The sequence below is a fragment of the Myxocyprinus asiaticus genome, chromosome 48 (genome assembly GCF_019703515.2).
Source record: "Myxocyprinus asiaticus isolate MX2 ecotype Aquarium Trade chromosome 48, UBuf_Myxa_2, whole genome shotgun sequence".
Lineage (NCBI taxonomy): Eukaryota > Metazoa > Chordata > Actinopteri > Cypriniformes > Catostomidae > Myxocyprinus > Myxocyprinus asiaticus.
Window position 1 is genome coordinate 24,572,606 of NC_059391.1, and position 25,392 is coordinate 24,597,997.

The 25,392-nt window shown below is 36.5% G+C and overlaps 2 protein-coding genes across 4 annotated transcripts; both read right to left on the reverse strand.

Moving 5' to 3' along the window:
* Window positions 1-1,247: 1,247 nt before the first annotated feature.
* LOC127437376 (protein regulator of cytokinesis 1-like) lies at window positions 1,248-12,618 on the reverse strand. 3 transcript variants are annotated; one of them, XM_051692202.1, is made up of 15 exons: window positions 12,440-12,618; window positions 11,488-11,620; window positions 11,282-11,404; window positions 9,493-9,726; window positions 9,002-9,172; window positions 8,722-8,871; window positions 8,473-8,620; window positions 5,515-5,651; window positions 5,334-5,429; window positions 5,091-5,237; window positions 4,751-4,861; window positions 2,715-2,810; window positions 2,474-2,632; window positions 2,330-2,355; window positions 1,248-1,772 (listed from the first exon to the last, which is right to left on the reverse strand). In XM_051692202.1, the coding sequence occupies exons 1-15, from the start codon at window positions 12,448-12,450 to the stop codon at window positions 1,724-1,726; spliced, it is 1,791 nt and encodes a 596-aa protein (XP_051548162.1). In that variant the 5' UTR covers window positions 12,451-12,618; the 3' UTR covers window positions 1,248-1,723. The 3 variants fall into 3 exon arrangements, with proteins under 3 accessions (XP_051548162.1, XP_051548161.1, XP_051548164.1); XM_051692201.1 differs by having other exon boundaries at window positions 2,330-2,358; XM_051692204.1 differs by lacking the exon at window positions 2,330-2,355.
* A 1,039-nt stretch (window positions 12,619-13,657) lies between these two features.
* On the reverse strand, window positions 13,658-22,470 carry LOC127437377 (ubiquitin-associated protein 1-like). The gene is made up of 6 exons (XM_051692205.1): window positions 22,252-22,470; window positions 21,841-21,973; window positions 17,219-17,890; window positions 14,656-14,823; window positions 14,473-14,574; window positions 13,658-14,335 (listed from the first exon to the last, which is right to left on the reverse strand). Exons 1-6 carry the CDS (start codon window positions 22,458-22,460, stop codon window positions 14,201-14,203), a joined length of 1,419 nt encoding a protein of 472 aa, XP_051548165.1. The 5' UTR covers window positions 22,461-22,470; the 3' UTR covers window positions 13,658-14,200.
* Window positions 22,471-25,392: the final 2,922 nt, after the last annotated feature.

Consider the following 25,392-nt stretch of genomic DNA (forward strand, 5'->3'; position numbering starts at 1 on the left):
GTGATGTCATCAGCTGGTCATAGATGGTACTGAATAATTCCCATATTCTTGTACCGTGGTATTTGCATGGTATTTCAGGCAAAGAGTGTACAGCAAAGTATACTATGGCATTACGGTACGTCTAAAAGAAAAACAAAAAAAACATGGTTTTACCATATAGTACAAGTAAATGGTAGTTTTTGGTACTATTTGTTAATATAAATGATAAATGTAAATCTTAAACCCAATATAACTTTAATTATTAGATTGTATCGATAAACAAGTAAATCTGGCAAAACTGGATAGTTCTGTTTTCTCTGTAACTTGTTAGTTCTTTAAACGTGTTCTGGAGTGATTCAGTCTCTCAGAGGCCCCCACCATGGCCATAAATTAGAACATCTTTTTCCTGTCCAGTCTCAAGTCAAGTCGTTTGTAAGCCGAGGACTGTCAGTAAATCGTCGTATATCTGAATGTGGCTTTCTGAGCCCCAAAGCACCCTCTTAAGGAATCTTAAACTTTTCAGGGATCTCAACTTCTTTTAAAGGAATAGTTTACCCTAAAAATGAAAATGTTCTCACCATTTACTCACCCCCATGCCATCCAAAATGTGTATGACTTTCTTTCTTCTTCTGAATACGAAGATTTTAGAAGAATATCTCAGCTCTGTTGGTCCTTTCAATGCAAGTGAATGGTTACCAGAACTTTAAAGCTTCAAAAGCACATAAAGGCAGCATAAAAGTAATCCATACAACTACAGTGGTTAAATCCTAGTCTTCTGAAGAAATATGATAGGTGTGGGTGAGAAACAAATCAATATATAAGTCCTTTTTTTTTTTTTTTTACCATCAATCACAACTTTCTCATTCTTCTTTTGTTTTTGGAGATTCACAGCCTTCATGCATAGAATGCGTGTTAAAAAGGACTTAAATATTGATCTGTTTCTCACCCATACCTATCATATTTCTTCAGAAGACTAGGATTTAACCACTATAGTCGTATGGATTACTTTAATGCTGGCTTTATGTGCTTTTGGAAGACTCAAAGTTTTGGTCACCATTCACTTGCATTGTAAGGACCTACAGAGCCAAAATATTCTAAAAATCTTTGCGTTCTGCAAAAGAAAAAAAGCCGTACACTTCTGGGATGGAATGAGGGTGAGTAGATGATAGAATTTTCCATTTTTTCCCCATTTTAAAATTCCTCACTAAATAAGCTTCTATCCTCCTAATCAATAAATCAGAATTCCACAATACACACAATGTCTCCATGAAAACAAACATTTATTTACAGGTTGCCAACCACCACATCAGCTGCTATTTCAAAGGAGTGATGCCAATAAAAAAAGGTAGTGTTGATGTAAAATAAAGTAAAATGCCAAAAATCCTTATATGCATCAAAATGCAATCTTGATTTTAAAGTACAAAAGATCAAATTCGTCTCAGAGCCATTAGATCAGTGTTAGCAAAGTTTTTATAAAAACTGTATCAAGTGATTTAATAAATGTCAAGCTCAAAAACAGAAAATCATTCATTCAAAACTCATAAAAAGAACAGTTAAATAAAGGGGAAAAAAGGTCGAGAGAAAAGGCCAAAACGCAGAGCTAAAATATTTACAATACTGCTATAAATTCATGATGATTTACATTCAATATCTCTATAAAAACTTTTTTTGTCTTCACTGATGTAGGCCAACAGTTCAGCTGAGCAGGTTTGCTCCACCAGCATTCAGCGTGTGATGGTGGAGTTCAAAACTCCAGTCTTGACATTGGATTTAGAGGCGTTTGAGAGCTCCCGCTGCAGAAAAACAAACAAACAGATAATCACACTAATGTCATATTACATTTTTGACACTTTCATTGTAAGTGCATCACTGTAACCCAGATTTTTTATTTTTTTTTTTTAAATAAAAGGAAGACGAGTTGAAATTAATTTGTGGTAATCAACATTATGCCACAAATGCTTTCAAAGCTTAAATTGCATCGAACCCGGAATATTCCTTTAATTAAAGAAATACCTGTAAATGCGTACGTAAAGCAATTCAATCAAAAGTCATTTATATTTTAAGGGCATTCTGAACTCAGTTCCTGTAACCAATAAAACAACATTCTGCCCCCAACAAAACCCAAATGGACAGAAAAGATGGAGCAAGATAATTCATTTCTATTTGTTAAACGGCAAACTGAATATTAGCTGTGGAGTGGCTTTCAAGCTCAGAGTAATACGTCACTTGCTGTCCTAACTCCAGAAGCAAGTGCTGTTAAAAGCTGAAAACACACACACACAGACCCTGCCATTAGTCAGGTTAAATACACAGGAGTGTGTGTTAGTGAATGGTCTTTAGAGTTACAGACCTGGATACTGCAGTGGATTCTGAATCCTTCTACAACAGAAGGCAAAAATAGCACACAAGGTCAGTCTATCAATCAGTCTATCTGCTGCATCTGTGTCGAGACTGAGCTGCAGGTCAGGGAGGATGATGATGATGAGGAACTTACCGCAAACTCCGAGTAGGAGGAGGCCACAGACGTGATGGAGTAGTTTCTATTAGGGCTGGCGGTCATAGTGCGCAAGGCTCCGTTCAGATGAGAAATGTTCTCCTTGTTTCTCTCTAGACCGCGAGGAGTTCGGCCACGAGCGGGTGTTCGCACACCCAACTACCAGAGGAGCAATTTACAATTACATCAAAAGTAATCATAATAACGTGATGTATCCAGTGTTTGAACGAACATAGCTTACCTTGCTAGTGGAAAGGGGCGGTCTCATAGCAGGGGAGGGACATGTGGAACGGAGTGTCGTGTTGGGGGTGGAGCAAATACTAGAGGTGGTGATCAGCTACAGAAACACAGAAGAACTTTTTTTTTTTTTATTTTTTTTTTAAAAGAAGTATACTTTAGCTTTAAAGATAGACCGATATCAGTCAGGGCTGCATTTCCCAAAAGCATAGTAAGCCTATGTAGTTCGTAGAAACAATTGGCAGCAATGGTCTCTACGATCAACTTAAGCTTGCAATGCTTTTGGGAAACGCAGCCCAGGCCGATTAGTTCGCCATTTTCATTTTCTACACGTTTTAGGTTCTAGCTCCCTCGTGTTCCAAAATATTGATAACGTCTAACAGTGAATTTAGTAAATATTGTGTAAAAAAAATAAATAAAAATAAGATAATTCCACAATAAATTTAACCACTTTTTCTGTCTGTCTCATTTTTTCATCATTAAAGTCAACATGAAACGGCATTCAAAACCCATTTTACTTCCATAACGCATTTCAGAATAAAAGAATATTCAATGAGGAAAAAAAAAAAAAGGTTGGCGGTACTTGATTTGATACATTTTTGGATTGTAAAAAGTGGCTGTTACATACCAGAGTATTAGCCTAAGCTGAAAAGTAAAGTCGTTTCAGAGGCAGAGCAAGTTGTTACATTTTGATGAAAGATTACCAAGACATTTTCCTTTTTTCCCCCATTTGTAATAACATGCAAAATGAAACACGCAGAGTAAAACAAGAAACATGCATTAAAGTAAACAGTAGAGGTCGAGCAATAGTGGATTTTGCCATTACCGATAACTAAGGTGGTGGAAAAGGCAGATAACAGATTAATTGGCCGATATTTTTTCAAATCTATTTATAGAATGTTAAAAGATTTTCTTAGTCTGCGCTTACTATGACAGGCAGGCATAGTGGCTACAAGAGTCCAAAATGAATAAAATCCCAGATGTAGCTTACTTTCCAACCAAAATAAAACACATAAATATTGGTGCATAACAAGGGATTTTTAAACTATGAATAAGCCCAAAACACACAAGGGACTCTTATTTTGAAATGAAGACTTGGCTTTGTTAAAATGCTCTATAATTAGTAGTATTTACTAAATTAAGCCTTTTATAATGTATTCACCAGATGAAGGTTTGATGAGGAATAAGGTTTATTTTTATTCACAAGATGTCGGAAACTATTGGCATAGATTTTTACCAGTAACTGAAATGGAGATTATTTAGCAGAGACGGGTCACTTCTTTCAAAATGAATGGGAGAAATTGGAACACCCAACAGTCAATATATGTGGAAAGGAAGTCCCGCCCTACAGGTAAAAGAGCCAATCACCTTTTAGAACCAGACATTGCCCGTCAATCAACTCGTGAATGCGCATGCAAATTAGCTACATAAGCCGGGAAAATTACGTTTTTTTTTTTTTTTTTGCGTGATCTGAGGTAAAGCACAATTTATGATACAAGTGTTGTCAGATTTTGCCGCTGATTTGAAATATGCTCTTTGGTCATAATCTTGACCAACCGTTTTGGAGATTTTGGTCTTTTTCGGTCCCAATTCAAGTAGATAGGAGATGCCGCTTGTTGCCATAGAAAATAGCTGGCCGGGAGCTTTCCAAAAATGGCCGCCGAGTGAACTGACTTGCTAAAAAGACTTTGCTGAGATTTCGAAAAGGCAACTATCAGCACTGATTAATTGGTAAAACCAATATATCGGTCTACCTCTAGTTAATGGGATAAATTTTGATTTTACACCGATTTTAAATTGTATTTTCTTAAATTGCATATAGAAGTGTTAGCCCCCCCTTTGTGTCACTTGCAAATTCTACTGATGGTCTTGTAAATGGATACTGCAAATAAAGTTAAATAAATTGTCAATTTAATCTCATGAATTTAGTTTTTTTTGCCATCATTTATTTATACCGCCATTACATCTGCCATTGACGACGGCCTTTGAGAAAATCATATTCAGCGACCACTAATACACATATGCAAACGCATTAAGTACCTTGCGTGTTTTGCCTGGTGTCGGGGTGGCTGCGAGTCTTCTCTTGTTTGGTGTTCTGATAAGAGTGCCATACAGCAGGTCTTCCTCAGTCTGTTTCAATTTCTTCATTTGCTGCACAGTACAAAAGCCAGCATGTCAACAAAACAATGTGCCATATGCATTTTTACTATCCGAGGGACAAGTAAAAATGATCACAGATTAATTATCATGCCACAAATACTTTCCATAGAGATTAGATTGCATTTAACTTGGAAGATCACATAATAAAGAAAGAATAGAGATAAAATGGACAATGTCAAAAAACATCAAGAGGAAATTAACTGTTCAGAACTGTTTATACCCGTTCCTGTTTTCCTCTCTCTTTCTCCATCCGGTGTTGATTCCATTGGTCTTCCACATATTGCAGGAATGGCTGTCCGTTCACGCGGAACTCTTTACCGTGCACCTCTTCCCACTGGTCAATCTGAGCCTTCAGACTCTTCTCCAGCTGACCAATCGGACAAAATAAAGACATACAAAATTAGCATACAAGACTTTCCAGTCAATCCCACGTCAGGCTTTGTATTTGAAGCTCAGATCAAACCTTCGGCAGACTCTTCTGCAGGTCCGCTCTCTGTTTCTCCTCTTTCAGCAGGTTTCCTCCTCTGTTGTTAAAGCGAGAAGGGTCTGTGGCTTTTTTCTGATTTGAAAAAAAAAACCAAGTCATTAGCTGAATATTGTTTTGAATTTGACATTTATTTGGAATACTTCTCTTGATTTCTCACCTCTAGCTCTTGATACAGAGTCCAGTTGCTGCTCCAGGTTGAAACGGCGTCGTACAGCTCGCTGTGTTCCATATAATCTAGCTTCAGTTGTTCCAATTCCAGCTCATGTTCACGCAACACCTCCTCGTCCAAATCATCTAATGGCACAAAACATCAAATTCAAACATCAACCAATCCTTGTGTGCCTTCTGCACTTTTAAAATCTATGAGTGAATTCCAATTTATCTCCATTCAATATAATATGCTTTGAGTTGTGCATCCCAAATAAAAAAAGAGAAAAAGTGATCTAAAGGTTCCTGAATGGTGTACTGTACTACTACTGATAGATTTTCTCAGTATGCATCCCACAAACACACAACATACTTTTTCTTATCCCTTTTGACCAAAGAATTTCCATGACATTTCCAGTTATTTATGATTGCTAGATAAGGACTTTTAAAAATATATTTTACTTTGATAGAGATTGCACTCATAAAAAGCCATTTCTAGCTGATGAAATATTGTAGAGGATGAATATAAATCACAAACATTTGTATTCAATAGAGGTCGACCGATTGTAGATTTTGCCGATACTGATAAGTACGGTGGTGGAAAAGGCCGATAACAGATTAGTCGGCTGATAGTTTTTAAAATGTATTTATAAAATTGAAAAAAAAAGAAAAAAAAAAAGCTTAGTCTTTCCTTACTAAGAGGGGCACAGACACAAGAGGCTACAAGAGTCCAAAATGTATAAAATCCAAGATGCAGTTTATTGTTCAACCAAAACCCCCAAAATAACCAAAAATTTAAAAGAAGACTGTATAAATATCAATGTGGGACTTTTAACTAACAAGCCCGAAACAAATAGGTGACGCTTATTTTGAAATTATGGAGACTTGGCTCTGTTACAATGCTCCATATTTAAGCATTTACCAAATTAAGCTGTTTGTAGCCTATGAATTCACCAGATGAAGGGTTTTGTGTGTGTATGTGTGTATGTATGTATGTATGTATGTATGTATGTATATTACACACACACACACTTAAAACTATCTGCCTAATATTGTGTAGGTCCCCCTCGTGCCACCAAAACAGAGCCAAGCTGCATCTCAAAATAGCAATCGGAGATATTCTTCTCACCACAACTGTACAGAGCAGTTATCTATGTATCGTAGACTTTGTCATTTTGAACCAGTCTGGCCATTCTCTGTTGACCTCTCTCATCAACAAGGCGTTTCCCTACACAGAACTGCCGCTCACTGGATGTTTTTGTTTTTGGCACCATTCGGAGTAAATTCTAGAGACTGTTGTGTGTGAAAATCCCAGTCTGGCACCAACAATCATCCATGTGATTATCTAATCAGCCAATTGTGTGGCAGCAGTGCAGTGCATAAAATCATGCAGATACGGTCAGGAGCTTCAGTTAATGTTCACATCAACCATCAGAATGGGGAAAAAATTTGATCTCAGTGATTTGGATCGTGGCATGATTGGTTGGTGCCAGATGGGCTGGTTTGAGTATTTCTGTAACTCCTGGGATTTTCGCACACATTCACACTGGTGTGGCATCATCACCGATCCTCCACCTGGTCATCTAATGGTTAGACGGAGACCTGGCGAGGCCTACAAGCCACAGCATCTCGCACCCACGGTGAAGTTTGGTGGAGGATTGATGATGATCCGGGGGTGCTTCAGCAAGGCAGGAATCGGGCAGATTCGTCTTTGTGAAGGACGCAAGAATCAAGCCACGTACAAGGTTATTCTGGAAGAAAACTTGCTTCCTTCTGCTCTGACAACGTTCCCAAACTCTGAGGATTGTTTTTTTTCCAGCAGGACAATGCTCCATGACACACAGTCAGGTCAATCAAGATGTGGATGGAGGACCACCAGATCAATACCCTGTCATGGCCAGCCCAATCTCCAGACCTGAACCCCATTGAAAACCTCTGGAATGTGATCAAGAGGAAGATGGATGGCCACAAGCCATCTAACAAAGCTGAGCTGCTTGAATTTTTGCACCAGGAGTGGCATAAAGTCACCCAACAGCAATGTGAAAGACTGGTGGAGAGCATGTCAAGGCACATGAAAGCTGTGATTGAAAATCATGGTTACTCCACCAAATACTGATTTCTGAACTCTTCCTCAAGTTAAAACATTAGTATTGTGTTGTTTATAAATGAATATGAACTTGTTTTCTTTGCATTATTCAAGGTCTAAAAACACTGCATCTTTTTGTGTTATTTTGACCAGTTGCCATTTTTTGCAAATAAATGCTCTAAATGACAATATTTTTATTTGGAATTTGGGAGAAATGTTGTCAGTACTTTAAAGAATAAAACAAAAATGTTCATTTTACTCAAAAGCATACCTATAAATAGTAAATCCAGAGAAACTGATAAATGTGCAGTGGTCTCTCAGCTGTATGTATGTATGTATATATATATATATATATATTATATAAAATCAGATGAGGTTTAATGAGGAATAAGGTTTATTATTATTATTATTATTATTCACAAAATATGAAATTGGAGGCTCACTGTATGTGCTGACAGGGCATATGCTTACATTTTTCTTTGCATGCCCTCACTTTAATTTAAAACACTTGATTATCTAATCTAAATAATAAAATATGCATTGAAGTGAGGATACAAATATGGATGAATATTGTCAATGATGACAGATTTAGATCCAGAAAATCCCCACAAGGTGTCAGTGATTGTTTAGATTTCACCTCTAGAGGCCATTGTTATTCTGTACAATCCAGCACCAGCCACAGGGAGAAAAAAAAAGATAAGCATCTATCGGGATTTCCATGACCATGGAAAACTAATACTAGCATTTTGTCATTCCATCTACAGTACATACTAAAACGTACATACCATCACCAGCACAGATAAGTGCTTTTCGTTCTTGGAATTATACAAATGGGATTCAGACAATTTTCTAAAACTGAAAAATATATATTTTTTAGCATACCACTGTAGTAAGGCGTGAAAGCTTGTCTCTGCTCTCGACTGTAGTAACATTTCTCCCAGAACGTCACAATCTCCACTCTTATTGTCTGAATTACACGTTCAATGTTTTTATTTTTTAGCTCTTCCAAGCGCTGGAGCTCTGCCTGCAGCTGTGACACAAAGACAGACAGATTGTTAGCGTTTTAGAAATTCAACAGCATGACCTATATTACTGATAGGTGTGTGCACGCGCGCATGTATATGTACTCACTGCATTCAAATGGCTCTTTGTGCTAGTGTGTGTGTTCTGCATGATAGTCTCTCTCTCTTCGACAGGAATCTGTAGCATCTTCCACAGCTCCTCGATCCGACTACGAATGGACACACACAGCGCTTCACTCGCAGCTTTACGAGTTTCAAGCTGAAAACACAGGCACCATTAAGTGCATTGATCAGTTATCCAAGGTAACAGATTTGAGAAAACAAAGTCACACCTGTTTAATGAGAGTGAGACAGCAAAAGAAAGAAGTTTGTGAAGAATGTGTGTGTACCTGCCGCAGTAACACTTTGAGCGAGTTGATATTTTCTGTTGAAAGGCAGAAGGCGTCTTCATCCTCACATACAGCGTCTCTCTCAAAGGTGCTGTCAGGAAGCTGCTCCAGATCCTCCATTAGTACAGTGATTTGACGCTTCATTTCAACAAACTCTGCATGACGACGCTCCTACAAATGTCATCAGTCATCTTAAAAACTTTGAAGCTCCAAAAAGCAAATAAAGGCAGCATTTCACCATATGCTGGTGGTCACCATTTACTTGCATTGTATGGACCTACTAAAATGATATATTCTATATATTGTGTTCTGCAGAAGAAAGAAAGTCATACACATCTTGGATGGCACGAGAGTGAGTAAATGATGAGAGAACTTTTATTTTTGGGTGAACTATTCATTTAAAGAATTCATGTGGCAATATAACATTCTACTGTCTAAAACAGTTTCATACAGTTTCAAACAGCAGGTTGTTGTTGTGGTATGCATTTTACCTTCTCCTGGTTGCGGTGGGTGATGTGTTGCCTGTAGTTCTGCAGCTGCTGTTGTGATGGCACTTGTTCGGGGTGGATGGGGTAGAGGTCCTCACACAGAACATCACACAGATCTTGATCCTTCTGAATCAGAGACATGAGCTCGCTCTGACGAGAACTCTTCTCTTTCAGCATAATCTTCACCTGCGTACGGAGGTCCTTTTCCAACTGCAGCATTGTGAGGCCGACCTCCTCCTAATGCAAAAAGACCAAAAACGGATTATTAATCAAACAGAGCCAGATTAATTTGACCAGGGACATAAACTAACCAGCATATGTTAGCTAACATTTAACAAACATTTCATAGGCACTGAATAGAATATTATCTAGCTATGGGTTTAGACAATGTGGTGACCATTTCAATTAACTAATTCAATTGAAGAGTTAGACAAAGATGGCAGACACATGGTATTATGCCCTAAGAAAAAAAAACAAAAAAACAACAACATATACACGCACGCGCACACACACACACATATATATATATATATATATAAATGCCCCGAAAGTACATTCTAGGGGGGCAAATATTACTATAGTGTAGCTTTTTAAAAATGTACAAGTTGCACATTTATTTCACCAAAGCCCTGCACAAACGTTGTAGGAGACCATGTATAAAATTATTCAATAATTACACATTTATATAATTGTTTGTTACTTATATGCATAATTTTTACCATTGACATGCATTTACATTGATATATCAAGTGCTAAAATGGTAGTTTCTTTAAGAATACAGACTGCTCAGCAAGTGTCTCACTAAAGTATTTCAGTTGCACGCACATTAACGAGAGGAGAGTAGCTCTTTACCACATCCATGCTATGTATGATTAGAATTAAAGGGATAGCTCACCCAAAAAGGGAAATTCTCTCATCATTTATTCACCCTCATGCCATCCCAATTCATACACTGCAAGTCAAAATGGTCCAAAACTTTGAGGTTCAAAAAACACAAAGGCAGCATAAAAGTAATCCATGTCTTCTGAAGCAATATGATAGGTGTGGGTGAGAAACAGATCAATATTCAAGTCATTTATTACAATAAATCTCCACTTTCACCAGCCCTAAACCCTCTTCTCTCTTAAGAGAGTTCTTCTTTTGTTTTTTGGCGATTCAAATTCTTCGTGCATATCACCATCTACTGGACAGGGAGGAGAATTTATAGTAAAAAAGGACTTAAATATTGATCTGTTTCTCACCCACACCTATCATATCGTTTTTGAAGACATGGATTAAACCACTGGAGACTTATGGATTACTTTTAGGTTTCCTTTGTGTGATTTTTGGAGCTACAAAAGGTCTGGTCACCATTCACTTGCATTGTATGGACCAACAGAGCTGAGATATTCTTCTAAAAATCTTAAAAGAAAGTCAAACATCTGGGATGGCATGAGGGTGAGTAAATAATGAGAGAAATGTCATTTTCGGGAGAACTATCCCTTTAACATTTCAACAACTGACTGTAAACAACAGAAATGATAGATGAAAAAAAAGCTTAAATGAAATGGATTGCGTGGATCTCGTCTTATACAAGTTTTATCATGAAAACACATTTTATAACTACTGTAAAGTGGCATCACTGATCGCATTTCTCAGTGCATGTTGCACATATCCGACTAATCGATAAAGAAATGTATTGTTAATTATTTCCATGATCAGTTATTAGTTAGCGATTAGTTGTCGCTGCACTAGAAGCTCTTGCCATTTTGGCAGGTCATTTGAAGCTGAGACTCCAATGATAGTGACTCACCTGAAATTCAGATAGCTGAAGCTCGTCACACAAGCTGGTCACTTCTTTCCTGCAGGCATTAATACTGCTCAGCAAGCGTGTCTTTAGCCCCTCCTCCTCTGAGATCATCATGTCCAGCAGGTTCTGAAACCAGGATGTGACATTCATATTAGTACCCTGAATATCGGAGTCTCCAGTCAATGAGAAACATACAGAATATAACAGACCTTGATGTGCATGTGAACGGCATCTGTGCGCTGCAGTCTCTGGTCTTCTGGGATGCCGATCTCCTCCCAGATATCCTTCAGTTGATTGAGAGCCTTGTTCAGACATGATACAGACTCCGCAGCATGGATCTCACTGCAGAAACACATACACATATAAAGTCAGGTCTATATAATCTTGCTCAAACCATGAAACATGGGAAGTAATCTCTTTTTTTTCCTGTTATAAAGCACCACTTAATCTAATGTGTGTTGACAGATCTTTTAGAGATATTTTAAATGGTCAGATGTCAAACAGTGTGTGTGTGTGTGTGTGTGTGGTGAATTAAAAACACAATAAAATGAGGTCAACAAGAGTCAGAAAGCATCAACCATCAGGATTATTTTCTTTATGAATGACACTGCAAGAGTTTATTTTATTGGTAAACAATCATAAAGCTACAGCAATATTGATTACAGTCTGTATTACTGGAAAAATTAGCATTATGAATCAGCAGTGTAATTGGTTATTGTCTATATATATATATATATATATATATATATATATAAGATAATTATGAAATCAGCATTATTAATTAATGGCTATATTTTTTAGGGGGGAAAAAAGACCATTAAAAATCAGTAGCATTGATGAAAGTCTGTATTATTGATATATTAGATTTCTTTGTCAATAACACTATTAATGGTTATAATTTTTACTAATGAAAAAAATAATCACTGTCTGTACAAATCAGCAGTTGTGTAGCTCCGGTGCTAATCAGCCAAAAGATTTTAAAATTAAACAAATGACATAAAATCATAAAACATCGAATATTTCCACTCTGATTACAATAAAAACACATTTATTGTGTGTTGCCCTGAAAATGAACCCTAACACAAACATTTATATCCACATTTATTTACTTATCTATATAAACGAACACTCGTTCAAACTCTCTCTCTCTCTGTGTCTTACCTTTTCCTCATTCTGTCCTCCCGCCGCAGATCTCAGATTTAAAGAGATTTAAACGATCGCCAAACGCTGTTTTGACACTTTTAAACTTTATTTTACGCGTTATTCCACGATCTTTCTGAAGCTTCTGCCTCAAAAATTCAAACGCCGCACTGAAAGTCCCCTGGCTTCTGATTGGCTGAGAACAAACATGACAAGAACATTCCGCCTGCTGATAGGCTGTTGAACGTCATAGCAAGTTTAGCAACTGTTCCAGCGAGCGAGTGGAGTTGGCCAGTTTTATCAGATGTACGGATGAATGGAATGACGTAACGAAAAATTCTTCTTAGCCAATCAGCAGTCGCGTTGCAGGATCTTTAATCAACAGAGCTGTGAATTTAATCAAATTTAGTTTGATTAGCTCTAATCTATTTTTTTTTTCAGTAAAGCTGACAAGGCAAATAAACATTATTTACATTTAAAATAATGTTTAATTAAAACACTTTGCACCACTGGGTGAATACATTTTTCTCCGTAATTTCGACTGTCCCTCCTTTAAAAAAAATATAATATAAAAAAAAAAAGAAGCAAAAATGGAGGTTACAGTGAGGCACTTTCAATGGACGTGAATGGGGGCCAATTTTTGGAGGGTTTAAAGGCAGAAATGTGAAGCTTATAATTTTATTAAAGCACTTACATTAATTATTCGGTTAAAACGTTTGTGGTATTTGATCTTTAAAGTTGTTTAAAACGCTGTTTTGCGAGATTATAGGTATTACAGCATTACATCACCATGGCAACAAGATAGTAAAATTGGATATAACTTTATACAGAAAAGTAAATAAAATTATCACACTAAAATCATGTTAACACGCATATTGTTTATATCTTGTGGCTATACTTTTAAAAACAGTGAGTATTCTAACATTACAAATTGGCTCCATTGACTTCCATTGTAAGTCCCTCACTGTATCCCAAATTTGTGCTTTTTTGAAAGAAAAGGAGGGAAGAGTAGATATAATTTTTTGTGGTAATCAACATAATGCCACTAATTCGTTCAACTGAGCTTAATTGAACCAGAATCATTCCTTTATTTATTTTAAATACAGTTCTATACTTGCATGAATAAATAGAGACACAAAAAAAAAAAAAAAAAAAAAAAATCAAAGAAAACAGTATATTAAAAAAATCGAATCAGAAATTAAACATTCATTTACAGTATTTTTTAATTTATTTTTCTGTTACATATTTATGATGCTACATGTCAAGCAAAGCTTCAGAATAAAGATGAAGTGAAACTAAGAACTGTTTAAAAAAAAAATGGTGATACTTTTAAAATGAAAATGCACAAACTTTATGTGAACCTTTTTGATCAAATTCTATATATTGGAAAATGTCAATATACTGGAAAATTTCACTAAAACTAAATTAATTATTGATGCAGAATAAATGATACAACAAAGTCATATAAACTCTCTCCAGCTCTGTTCTCAATGTGTTAAACTTCCTAGATGATCAATTCTGATCATGATCAATAAAAAATTCTGATTTATTGTTCTGTCATCTTTTAGCTGATTATTCTTCATCATACTGATCTACAGTTCAATTATGTGACGTCATCAAAATATTAAAAAGAATATACTGAAATCAATAAACAAACAGGACAACTCCATTAAAGACTGGACAATTGTAGATTCATAAAGCAAAGGATTTATACATTCATTTATGATCTGAATTAATTCATAAAGCTGAAGATTCATTCACTCATGTAGCAGAGGTGTGTTTTTAGCCGCTGTGGGTCATGAGCTCCTCTAGGGCTCTCTCTTTATGGTTCTCATGTACCAGCAGAACTTCTTTGATGGTGCTCTGCTGGAAACCCATCTCACAGAACTGAGCCAGCAAAAACAGGAACTCTGCAGCCTGAAACAAACATAAAATATCAGACAACATAGAACAATACAAAAAAATTGGTGGAGTGTTTGGTGTGTTGCATGCTGATTCGTGGAATGTTTGCAATGTTAAATGCTGACTGGTGGAGTTTCTCTTTCAGGTCTCACTTTGCTCTCACAGTTCTGGAACATCTCCAGGGCTTCTTCCACCTGAGTCTTCTCAAAACCCAACCGACACAGCCGGTCACATGATGTCAGGTAACTCAAAATCTGAAGAAAGAAAAACAGTGTGAGAGTGTGTGCAAACAGTATGTGTATACGCACAAGTGTGTTTGTTTGTAAGTATGGTACCTGATCAGGGCTCTTGGGTCCAGTCCTCTGCATTGCCAGTATTGCAGTGTGCAGTGTGTATCCTTGCTGTGTAACAGCTTCAAGTAGATCTCGCTCCTCCTGACTCAAAGCACAAAGCAGATCTGCGTGAGCGTCCTGCAGCCCTGCAGAAGTTCGTGGACGCAGATCCTAATACACACCAAAACACACATTCAGCTTAACAACTTTTGACTTACAACATAAAGTCTGGTCCACATCGCAGCTTATTCTGGACAAAAACGACCACTTAAAGGTGAACGTGTACTTCGGTTTCTGCCTGCCGGTACGTCTCTTGCGCACAGTATACGTGACACAGTATCATCATCAGCACAGTACGTGCGAACTGTCCGTAAGCAGCCTACTTTTTCTAAACACAGACAGTGTCTTTGTGCATCACTTCACTTTTATTGTCACACAACCATATACACAAGTGCAATAGTGGGTGAAAGTCTTGGTCATCATAGGTGTATACCACAGTACACAACTGTATTGGTGCGTAACCCTTTTTCGCAAAGGTTGCATAAAGACAGCCAATCAAATTAGAGCTTGCCAGATTGAGAAAGTACTTAGCAGTTTTTCGAGCAATTTGCATCATACAGTCAGCGAACAAACTGTAGGTGGTTTGGGGATGTGCCATCTGTAATTGAGACTAAAGACCGAAACATACTCTACACAAGTACATGAACACAGACGCAAGCGACTGGCTGAATGTTGGACATTTTATGCACTCTTGCTCTACTTAGCGGAAGGGGTGGAGTTATCTGGCTGTGGTGCTGGCCTGACAACACATTTGTAATTAATCGTGAACATGGCAACTAGCGAAATTTCTATGAAGACAGCATCTTACAAATGTGAGTTGAATGCTTTACCATCACCCCACGCTGTGTGAATATTAGGGTTGTGCCCGAAACCGAATACCTTATTCGGAAAGGCACGAATAATGACTTCAAAACGAATAACGAATTAATCCGAATAATAGAAAAAATATTCGGAAGACTGATCATCCAACGAGCACAGGTATTAAGCGATATTTTAAATAAACATATCGAAAATTACAAAACAATAATGCGTCTGTGAAGCCAGTATTACTACAGTGTAAACCTTATGAATGAAAATGCACACGGTGTGATTTCAAGTTCATCGGATGGCCGCAGTCTCGACTCCGTTTCAGTCTCCGTTAATTGTGCGCGTCTCAGAAATCTAATCCTGTCATGAGTAACGTTAACTAAGATACTATATTACACACATTTTCCACTTTTTAAAATGCCTGTTAATACATAAACACCAAATGCTTCACACAATTCACACCTAAGGATTCATAAACCAACCTGAGCGCGATGTTGAATTCCTGACCTGAAAAGTGATGATTTTATAGCGGAGCTCGTCTGCCTGTCTCTTAAAGCTCAACACATTTACATCGAAGGTAATTGCATGGTTTAGCTTTTATACTCAAACAGTTTAAATGCCCCAAAGAGGTTTAAATACTTGTAAATCTATTCAGAATATTCCTGCACACTGAGGATTGCAGAGAAACCAAAGCATGCGTTTTTTTCCGCTTTTCTCTTCTAGAAACATATAGAGGCTCGCTCTTGCTATTTATTCCACTGCATTTAGCTAATTCTGAACATGTAATTTAACTAAATAATGATGTCCTCTACATTATGTTAAAATATGTGCACACAAAATAAGCCTTGAGTGTAGCCTACCATAACACTTTCTGATATAGATTTACGGTGCTATCACCTATTTGTAGGCTCAATAAATTTTTTCTCATTTCTTTTAATGTTTGTATTTGTAGGCTATTTAATAATCACTGCAAAATGTGTGCTTGACCTTTCACAATTGCTTGACACCTCGTGCCTCCAGAATAACATTGTTATACTTGCACACTGCACAGACTAGGCTAAACGAAAATTCAGTTTCAGCAGATATTAATGTCAGAAATACCAGGAGAATCCAAAGTTAAAAATAGTGAGAAAAAAATAAAGAATATATTAATAATATAATTAAATAGTAATCATTATTATTAGGCTATAATAATAATAATTATTAATGATAATAATAATAATATATAAATAGGCCTATCCGAGGCATATTTTATATACAGAAACTATAAATGTAAGAGAGTTACATTTAAAATTAGTCTTGTGGCACTTCCGTGTTAAGCCACGCCCACATCCAGTTCTATCCGAATACAGAAACCGATACAAATAATTTTGTCTTAATAACAAATACCCTAGTGAATATGTATGTTTTTTAAATGTAAGCGTTGGACTGAGGTTGGCTAACAAGCTAAAGCTAGCGGCAACACTACGTGTGTTCGTGTGTTTCACTTCCGTCAGCTAAAAAGCGGCGAATGCATCCATGTAGTAAAAAAACTGTTAGTGTTTCATTTGAGACAATACTACACTTCATATACTAAATTCATATACTAAATAGCTGAGTGAACTGTACGTCTTTTGGGACACAACTTGTGATAATAATCTATATAATAATAATCCAAATAAAATCTATGGATCTACAGTATGCTTTTTGTATGAGTTACATGTGACGAGGGTTTCTGTGGCCTAGCAGAGGGCAGCGGTCCTGCGGATGAGGGTCTTTGCTGAAGTAGGGTGTGTGTGTTCCGTCTCCCGTTGGTTCTTATGACAGCGGGTTTCCTGCGAGGGGGTCTGGAGTTGTGAGGACTGCCCTTCGGTGTCTGGGTGAGGGCAGGGGGGAGGGGTTTCCGTATGTCCTTTAGAGAGGAGGCGGAGCTCGGTCGGACCTTAGGGACCGCAGATGAAGGGGCGGGGCGTGTTAGATGGGGGGTGGAGCTTCGCTGGGCGTGTCGAAGAGGAAAGTGCTGGCACTGTGAGCCTGAACTCTGTGGTCTTTCTTTGCTACGAGTGACATCTTCCTCAGTGGACGAACCCTCGTCATCTTCGCTGTAGCCGCCCTCGCAGTCTGAGTCAGCGATGAGGAACTGGACTGCCCGCAGTGGATGGAGCCTTTGTGAGTCAGTGGCGCTGAGGCTTAAGCTGCGGGGACGTGGGCCCAGTTCCCATAGTTCTGTACCTCTGTGACGTCCTACTCGACTCTCCTGCGGGCTGCTGAACATCAGACAATACGGTGGGCAGGTGGGACTCACACTCTGGGGTAGTTTTTTGGCCTTTCCGTTCTTCCGCTGTAATTCACCACATGCGGCCATGATCCGTTTTTCCATAGTGAACGAATACTGTCGAAGAGAACAACATGAATATGAGTATATACATGTGAACATTATGTTATATGTAATCCATATACAGTGTTTCCCACAGAATTCAGCCCGATACACTATTTTGGTAACATATTTAAATGTTTAATGTTTTACATTTTTAAATCAAACTAAAATATAATTTATTAAAATCTACTGTGTTGTAATTGTGTTTATTTAACCACACATTGCATGATAAATTTCAACACAAAACTTATATACATATAACAGTTATTGGTTCATTTTGTGTAGTTTGTAGTGATTCATTAAAAGAACTGACTCATAAGAGTCATTTGTCTAACAAATCCTGATTCAAAGCGATAACTCGCAAGTTAGTGAGTTGTTTGAAGCAATACATTAAAAGAACCGACTCATAGAAGTAATTTGTCTGGAAAATCCTGATTCAAAGCGATAACTAGCTAGTTATTGAGTCGTTAGGCATGATTCATTATAAGAACCGACTCATAAGAGTCATTTATCTGTCAAATCCTGATTTAAAGCGATAACTCGCAAGTTAGTGAGTCGTTTGGAGTGATTAATTATAAGAAACGTTTCATACGAGACAAATTGTCTGACAAATCCTGATTCAAAGCGATAACCAGCTTTTTTTTAATTTAATTTAATTTAAATTTTTTTATTCATAAAATATAAGACAGATACATATATGTAATTTAATAATATAATTAATAATAATAATATTTATTTATCACACATTATACGTTTGCACATATACAGTGAAACTCTTTTTTTCATATATCCCAGCTAAGCTGGGGTCAGAGTGCAGGGTCAGCCATGATACGGCACCCCTGGAGCAGTTAGGGTCAAGGGCCTTGCTCAGGGGCCCAACAGTGGCATCTTGGTGGTGCTGGGGCTTGAACCCCCGACCTTCTGATCAGTAACCCAGAGCCTTAACCGCTGAGCCACCACTGCCCAATTGTTGGATAGTTTCCATATACATATCTAGATCAGCTTTGAATAAAGAAAAGAGAGGTTTAGAGCTAGTACATTTTTGTTTATGTATGTGAAATGTAGCTAGTAGGAAGCATAAATTAATTATGTAATATTTTCCTGTATTCTCTTTTGAGTATTCAAACAATCCAAAGAAAACATCTTTATAACAGAAAGAAAAGTCACATACAAAATGAAGTTGGATAAACAGTAAAAAATCTGACCAAAATTTCTGTGTGTGGTTACATAGCCAAAACAAGTGAATAAAAGTTTCTTCAGAAGAGTGACAGAAAGAACAATTTATATCAATATCGGATTTAATTCTCCTAAGAAAGGCTTTAGTTGGGTAAACTTTATGAATCAGTTTAAATGTTATTTCCTTTACTTTATTGGTAAGCAGATACTTATGAGGCAAGGACCATACTTTTTCCCAAGGAATACTCTCTACAATATTATTCCAATATGGTATTATGTAAGGAATTGTTACTATCTCTCTCTGGAAGAGAGGTCTGATTTTACAGTTATTTTTTTGTTGCTCTACAGAAAAGCATATTCTTCCAATCATAGTGTCAGTTAAGTTTAAAGAAAAGGTACATGGCCATGGAAATGTAGAACCATGCATCAATAGAGATATTCCAGAGGGAATGAAAACAACAGCATATTCATTAGCTGTTATGGGAATTGTATTTTTCTGTAAAAAATCGAAATAGTTATAAAGTCTGCCTTGTGGGTTGAAAAGCTGTCCAACTTCAGTTTACATCTTGTTTTTTGGTCTTTATTGATTATAATTCCTAAGTATGTAATTTGATCTTTCACAGCGATGTTGCATATAGAGGGAACGTCACAGTTTTTAATAGCCATTAGTTCACATTTGTTGATATTTAAATAGAGACCCGAAGCTTTGGAAAAGGAATCAATCAAACTTAAAGCTAAAGGGATTTGAGAGGTGTCATTCAAAAACAAAGTGGTGTCGTCAGCCAGCTGGCTAATAATAATATTTTGTTTATTGTCAATTGTGATACCTTGTAAATTACTAATGGAAATATGCAGAGCTAAAAATTGAGAAGCAATCAAGAATAAATATGGAGATATAGGACAGCCTTGTCTTACTCCAGGTGACAAAGTGAATCTCAGTGAAGTTCCGAATTTTAATTTAATAACACTATTATTATTTCTGTATAATGTCCTGATGGCTCTACAAAAAGAATCTCCAAATCCAAGTTTGACAAGAGCTTGAAATATAAAATTATGTTCGAGTGAATCAAAGGCTTTGTAGAAGTCTAAAAAAAGCAAGTAACTGTCATCAGGGGTGTGGTCCTCGTAATCTAATAGATCTAAGACTAATCTAATGTTATTAGTAATGTGACGTTTTTCATAAAGCCTGATTGTGATTCATCAATGATAGAGTTAAGGACAAATTGAGCTCTTTTTGATAAAACTAAAGCTAAAATTTTATAATCGTTATTTAAGAGGGTAATTGGTCTCCAGTTTTCTAGACATTCTTTATCTTTGTTGGGTTTGGGTATCAAGGTAATGACTCCTTACATTAAACTTGGTGGAAGTGCGTCCAATTCAACACTTTCCTCGAACACTTTTAGTAAAAAAGGGGATTTTATTGGCAAACATCTTGTATAACTCAGAGGTTAAACCATCACAGCCGGGACTTTTATTATTTTTTAAAGTTTTAATAGCCTGTCGAATTTCTGATTGGGACAGCTTCTTTATCTTCTATTGAAATAATTTTATTTTGAATACTAGATTCAAAAAAAGAGTTGGCTGAACTCTCACAATTTCTTGAGGTATACAAGTCATTATAAAAATTGGAGCTTGATGGATTATCAAGAACTCTATCATTTGCACGGAGACGATCAATAGAGACATTCAAAGCATTGGATCTTTCCATCCTGAAAAAAAAAAAAAGGCTGAATTTTGCTCTCCTTCTTCCAGCCATTTTTTCTTGGATCTAACGTAGGCTCCCTTAGCTTTGGATCTATATAGTTCGTCTAATTTATTTTGTAGTTTGGAGTACTCAAGCTTTTCATTATCTGACAATGGCTCCTTAAACGACAAAGTGGATAGTTGTGAAAGAACTTGATCTTCTATTAATCTTTTTGTTTTGCTAAATTACTTCCAAATTTTCTTAAGAATTTTCCTAGTTCATATTTTAATAGCTCCCAATTACGTCCATACGCTTTTTGTGATTCAGCTCTTTCCCAGTAAGATTGGATAAGCTCTTTAATCTGTTGCTCCACCTTTTCATATTTGAGGAGGGAACTATTTAATTTCCAAAGTAACGCTCTAGAAGTATTGATTGTTATATTTTGGGATAGATTAATTAAAATATAATGGCTTTATGGTCAGTCAGCAGACTGTTACTAATATTAATAGAGATATTGTTACTTCTTAGTGTTTTAGAAATCAACCAATAACCAATTCTGGATTGCCTCGAGCGGTCTTTATTACACCAAGTGTACTGTATCACTTCTGGATACATTTCTCTCCAAATGTCAACTAGGTCAAATTTATCCATAAGTGCTATTAGATTTGAGTTAGAGGAAACTGCTTTTCTTGGTGGATGCCTATCAAGCATATTATTCATTGCTATGTTAAAATCACCATCTAAAATCAGAACAAACCGATAACCAGTGAGTTAGTGAGTCGTTTGAAGTAATACATGAAAAGAACAGACTCATAAGAGTCATTTGTATGGCAAATCCTGATTCAAAGCGATAACTCGCAAGTTAGTGAGTAAATATGAAGATAATCTGCATGCTAATACACATCCTCATTAAATATGGTTCAAGAAAAATCATGATTTATAATTGACAATACATCAGCAGTGTTTAAATATTCTCCACTATTTTTAGACTTCAAAACCTAATTACATTTGCATTTTTGGATGTGGCAGTATGTGGTTAAGTGATGTCAAATGTGTAATGTAAGTAAATTCTACAGTGTATGATGCATCACATTTGCATTCTGACCTTTGTATCACGCAGTATTTGGACACAATCTGGGATGTTGATTTCAGGAGCCGCAACAGGCTCTTTCAGACCGAACTGTATCTCCACACAGTCCAAAGCAACCCTAAATGGAACCTCATCCAGAGTACACATTCTGTTGGCAAACACACACACACACACACAGCTTAGTCAAGTTATTGCTGACTCATTTACATTGTGTCTTTATTTACGGTAATAATCTTTGTCAATCAGAATTGCTGCAATTCAGTATCTCTTCCAACTCTCTCTCTCTCTCACACACACACATACACACACACACTGGGCCTGATATGTACTGTATATATTATTCAGTATAATTCAATATAATGCACTGTATTTTAGTATCTCTGTAGTTTAATATTGTTTACAGGACATTCAAAGAAAGCTTCTCACCTGCAGTTGTTGGTATGTACCTGTGTGTTGAAGGACGTCTGTCTGCGAGCTGTTCTTCGGTTGCAGAGTGTACTAATCAGGTTCTCGTGTGCATTATAACAGAAGCATAATGTTCTCAAGTGTATCAACACAGGCTTACACATACACACACATACACAGTATAACAGTACAACAGGCTTATGCACTGACTCACACAATAATCCTTTCATATCTGTCGGAACAAATAAACACACACATACACAACCATCGTCATCATCATGTTCCTTTCCATTTCTCACACGGTTCTAAAAATAGTACGTTTAAAACTCATACAAAAAAAAAAAATTAAGCCTATTTTTAAGTTTTATGCGTTTCAATTTCTTACATTTCCATTACATTTAATTGTGTAATCTTTAACAAAGTTAACTAAAAATATTTAATTTAATATTTATTTAATGTAGTTAAATATGAAGTACATTTATGAAATTTAAATCTTAATATTTTTAAGTGAAGCATCTTCTAAATGACTGACATGTCAAGAAAAGATATTTAATATTTCCTGTGCAAACCTGAAACTCATTATTCAAAATCATTATTCACGTGTTAGGCTTTTGTAAAGAAATAAATCAGTCCTTGATTCAGTCCATTTTTAAAATCTGAAATACATGATCATGGTATAGGTTGTGTGTATGTGTGTACACTACAGCAATATCCCGGGTTCAGTACAAGTTAAGCTCAACTGACAGCATTTGTGGCATGAATACCATAAAAATGTATTTTGACCAAAGTCTTTCTAGCAAGTCAGTCCACTGTTGGCCAGCTTTGGAATGCTCTCAGGAGGTTATTTCCAGTCACGTCAGTGCAGCTCCTATCTACTTGAATGGAGAAACACCAAAATCTCAGAAACGGGTGGCCAAGATTACAATCAAAGGACATATTTCAAATCAGCAATAGTTTGACCATCTGGAATCATAAATTGTGATTCTTTACCTCATATTACACTAAAAAACGGAATTTTTCCATCTTGTATAGCTAATGCACATGCATGTTCTAGAGTTGATTAACAGGTGATATCTATATCTAAAAGGTGATTGGCTCTTTTAACTGTAAGGAGGGACTTCCCTTCTACATCTGTTGATCGCTCAGAGCTTCTTGGTTGAGCGTTCCAATTTCTCCTATCCTTTTCAATAGAAGTGGCCCATCGCTGTTAAAGAATCTCTGCATTGACTTGCCCCTCCTTTTCTTAAAATAATAATAATAATAATAATAATAATAATAATAATAATATATATATATTATAATATATAATAAGTCATTAGTTTACATACACCTTAGCCAAATACATTTACACTCAGTTTTTCACAATTCCTAATATTTAATCATAGAAAACATTCCCTGTCTTAGGTCAGTTAGGATCACTACTTTATTTTAAGAATGTGAAATGTCAGAATAATAGTAGAGAGAATGAATTATTTCAGCTTTTATTTCTTTCATCATATTCTCAGTGAGTCAGAAGTTTACATACACTTTGTTAGTATTTGGTAGCATTGCCTTTAAATTGTATAACTTGGGTCAAACATTTTGGGTAGCCTTCCCCAAGCTTCTCACAATAAGTTGCTGGAATTTTGGCCCATTCCTCCAGACAGAACTGGTGTAACTGATTCAGGCTTTATGATGGCACTCCAATACCTTGACTTTGTTGTCCTTAAGCCATTTTGCCACAACTTTGGAGGCATGATTGGGGTCATTGTCCATTTGGAAGACAAATTTGCGACTGAGCTTTAACTTCCTGGCTGATGTCTTGAGATGTTGCTTCAATATATCCACATAATTTTCCTTCCTCTTGATGCCATTTAGTTTGTGAAGTGCACCAGTCCCTCCAGCAGCAAAGCACCCACACAACATGATGCTGCCACCCCCATGCTTCATGGTTGGGATGGTGTTCTTCAGCTTGCAAGCCTCACCCTTTTTCCTCCAAACATAACGATGGTCATTATGGCCAAACAGTTACATTTTTATTTCATCAGACCAGAGGACATTTCTCCAAAAAGTAAGATCTTTGTCCTCATGTGCACTTGCAAACTGTAGTCTGGCTTTTTTATGGCGGTTTTGGAGCAGTGGCTTTTTCCTTGCTGAGCAGCCTTTCAGGTTATGTCGATATAGGACTCATTTTACTGTGGATATAGATACTTGTCTACCTGTTTCCTCCAGCATCTTCCCAAGGTCCTTTGCTGTTGTTCTGGGATTGATTTGCACTTTTCGCACCAAACTACGTTCATCTCTAGGGCCCAGTTGTTCAAAAAGTTTAATCTAGATCAGAATGATCCGGATTTGGAAATCCCATGTTTTGCTATCCAGTATCAGTTAATCCATCTTACTTTTGTGCCTGTTTTTCAAAGCAACATTGGATTGGATCACCCTGATCCAGATATAAACTTTTCAAGATTACCAAATCCATATTACCAGTGCTCTAAATGGGAATACATATCACAGTGTAGGCTACTAGCTATGTAAAGAACAACAGGTAGAATAGCCAGTGTGGGGTCACTTTAAGTGTTTTTTTTTTGTTTGTTTTTTTTTTTTGAAGAGACAGAAAACAGCACAATAAAACAATACAAATATCCCCTTCCATTTTCAATTTGTTTTAAACAGTCAGACCCCTCATCTGACCCACAACAAATAAATAAAACAAACAAATATACATTATTTACAAATACATTGTGGATAAATCATAAAAAGGCTAAATGTCCCTCTCTGTGATAACATTTATGATGCACCTGAGTCAATTGAAGACCCAGACCAACCTCCGGCATTCTCTCAGAATGAGGGACTAACTGGATGTGCAGTAAGGTATGCAACTGTTAGAAACTACTTTTCACTGGTTTATTGTAATTAATATACAGTGATAAATGACAGTTAAAATTAAATATATTATTTTTGTTTGATATTGACAACTGTTTGGGGATTATTTTATGGGGACAAAATCATTTATTTATTTTTACTGTACTGAAAGGCTTAATAAGTAGCCTAATGTCAGCTTTATTTAATTTATCACTGTAACAGTTAAATTAAGTGCAAAATATAAATGTATATATACTACATGATAAAAATGTTGTATTATTTGACCAATTTTAAAGTTTTATTACACTTTGTTCCTGAAAT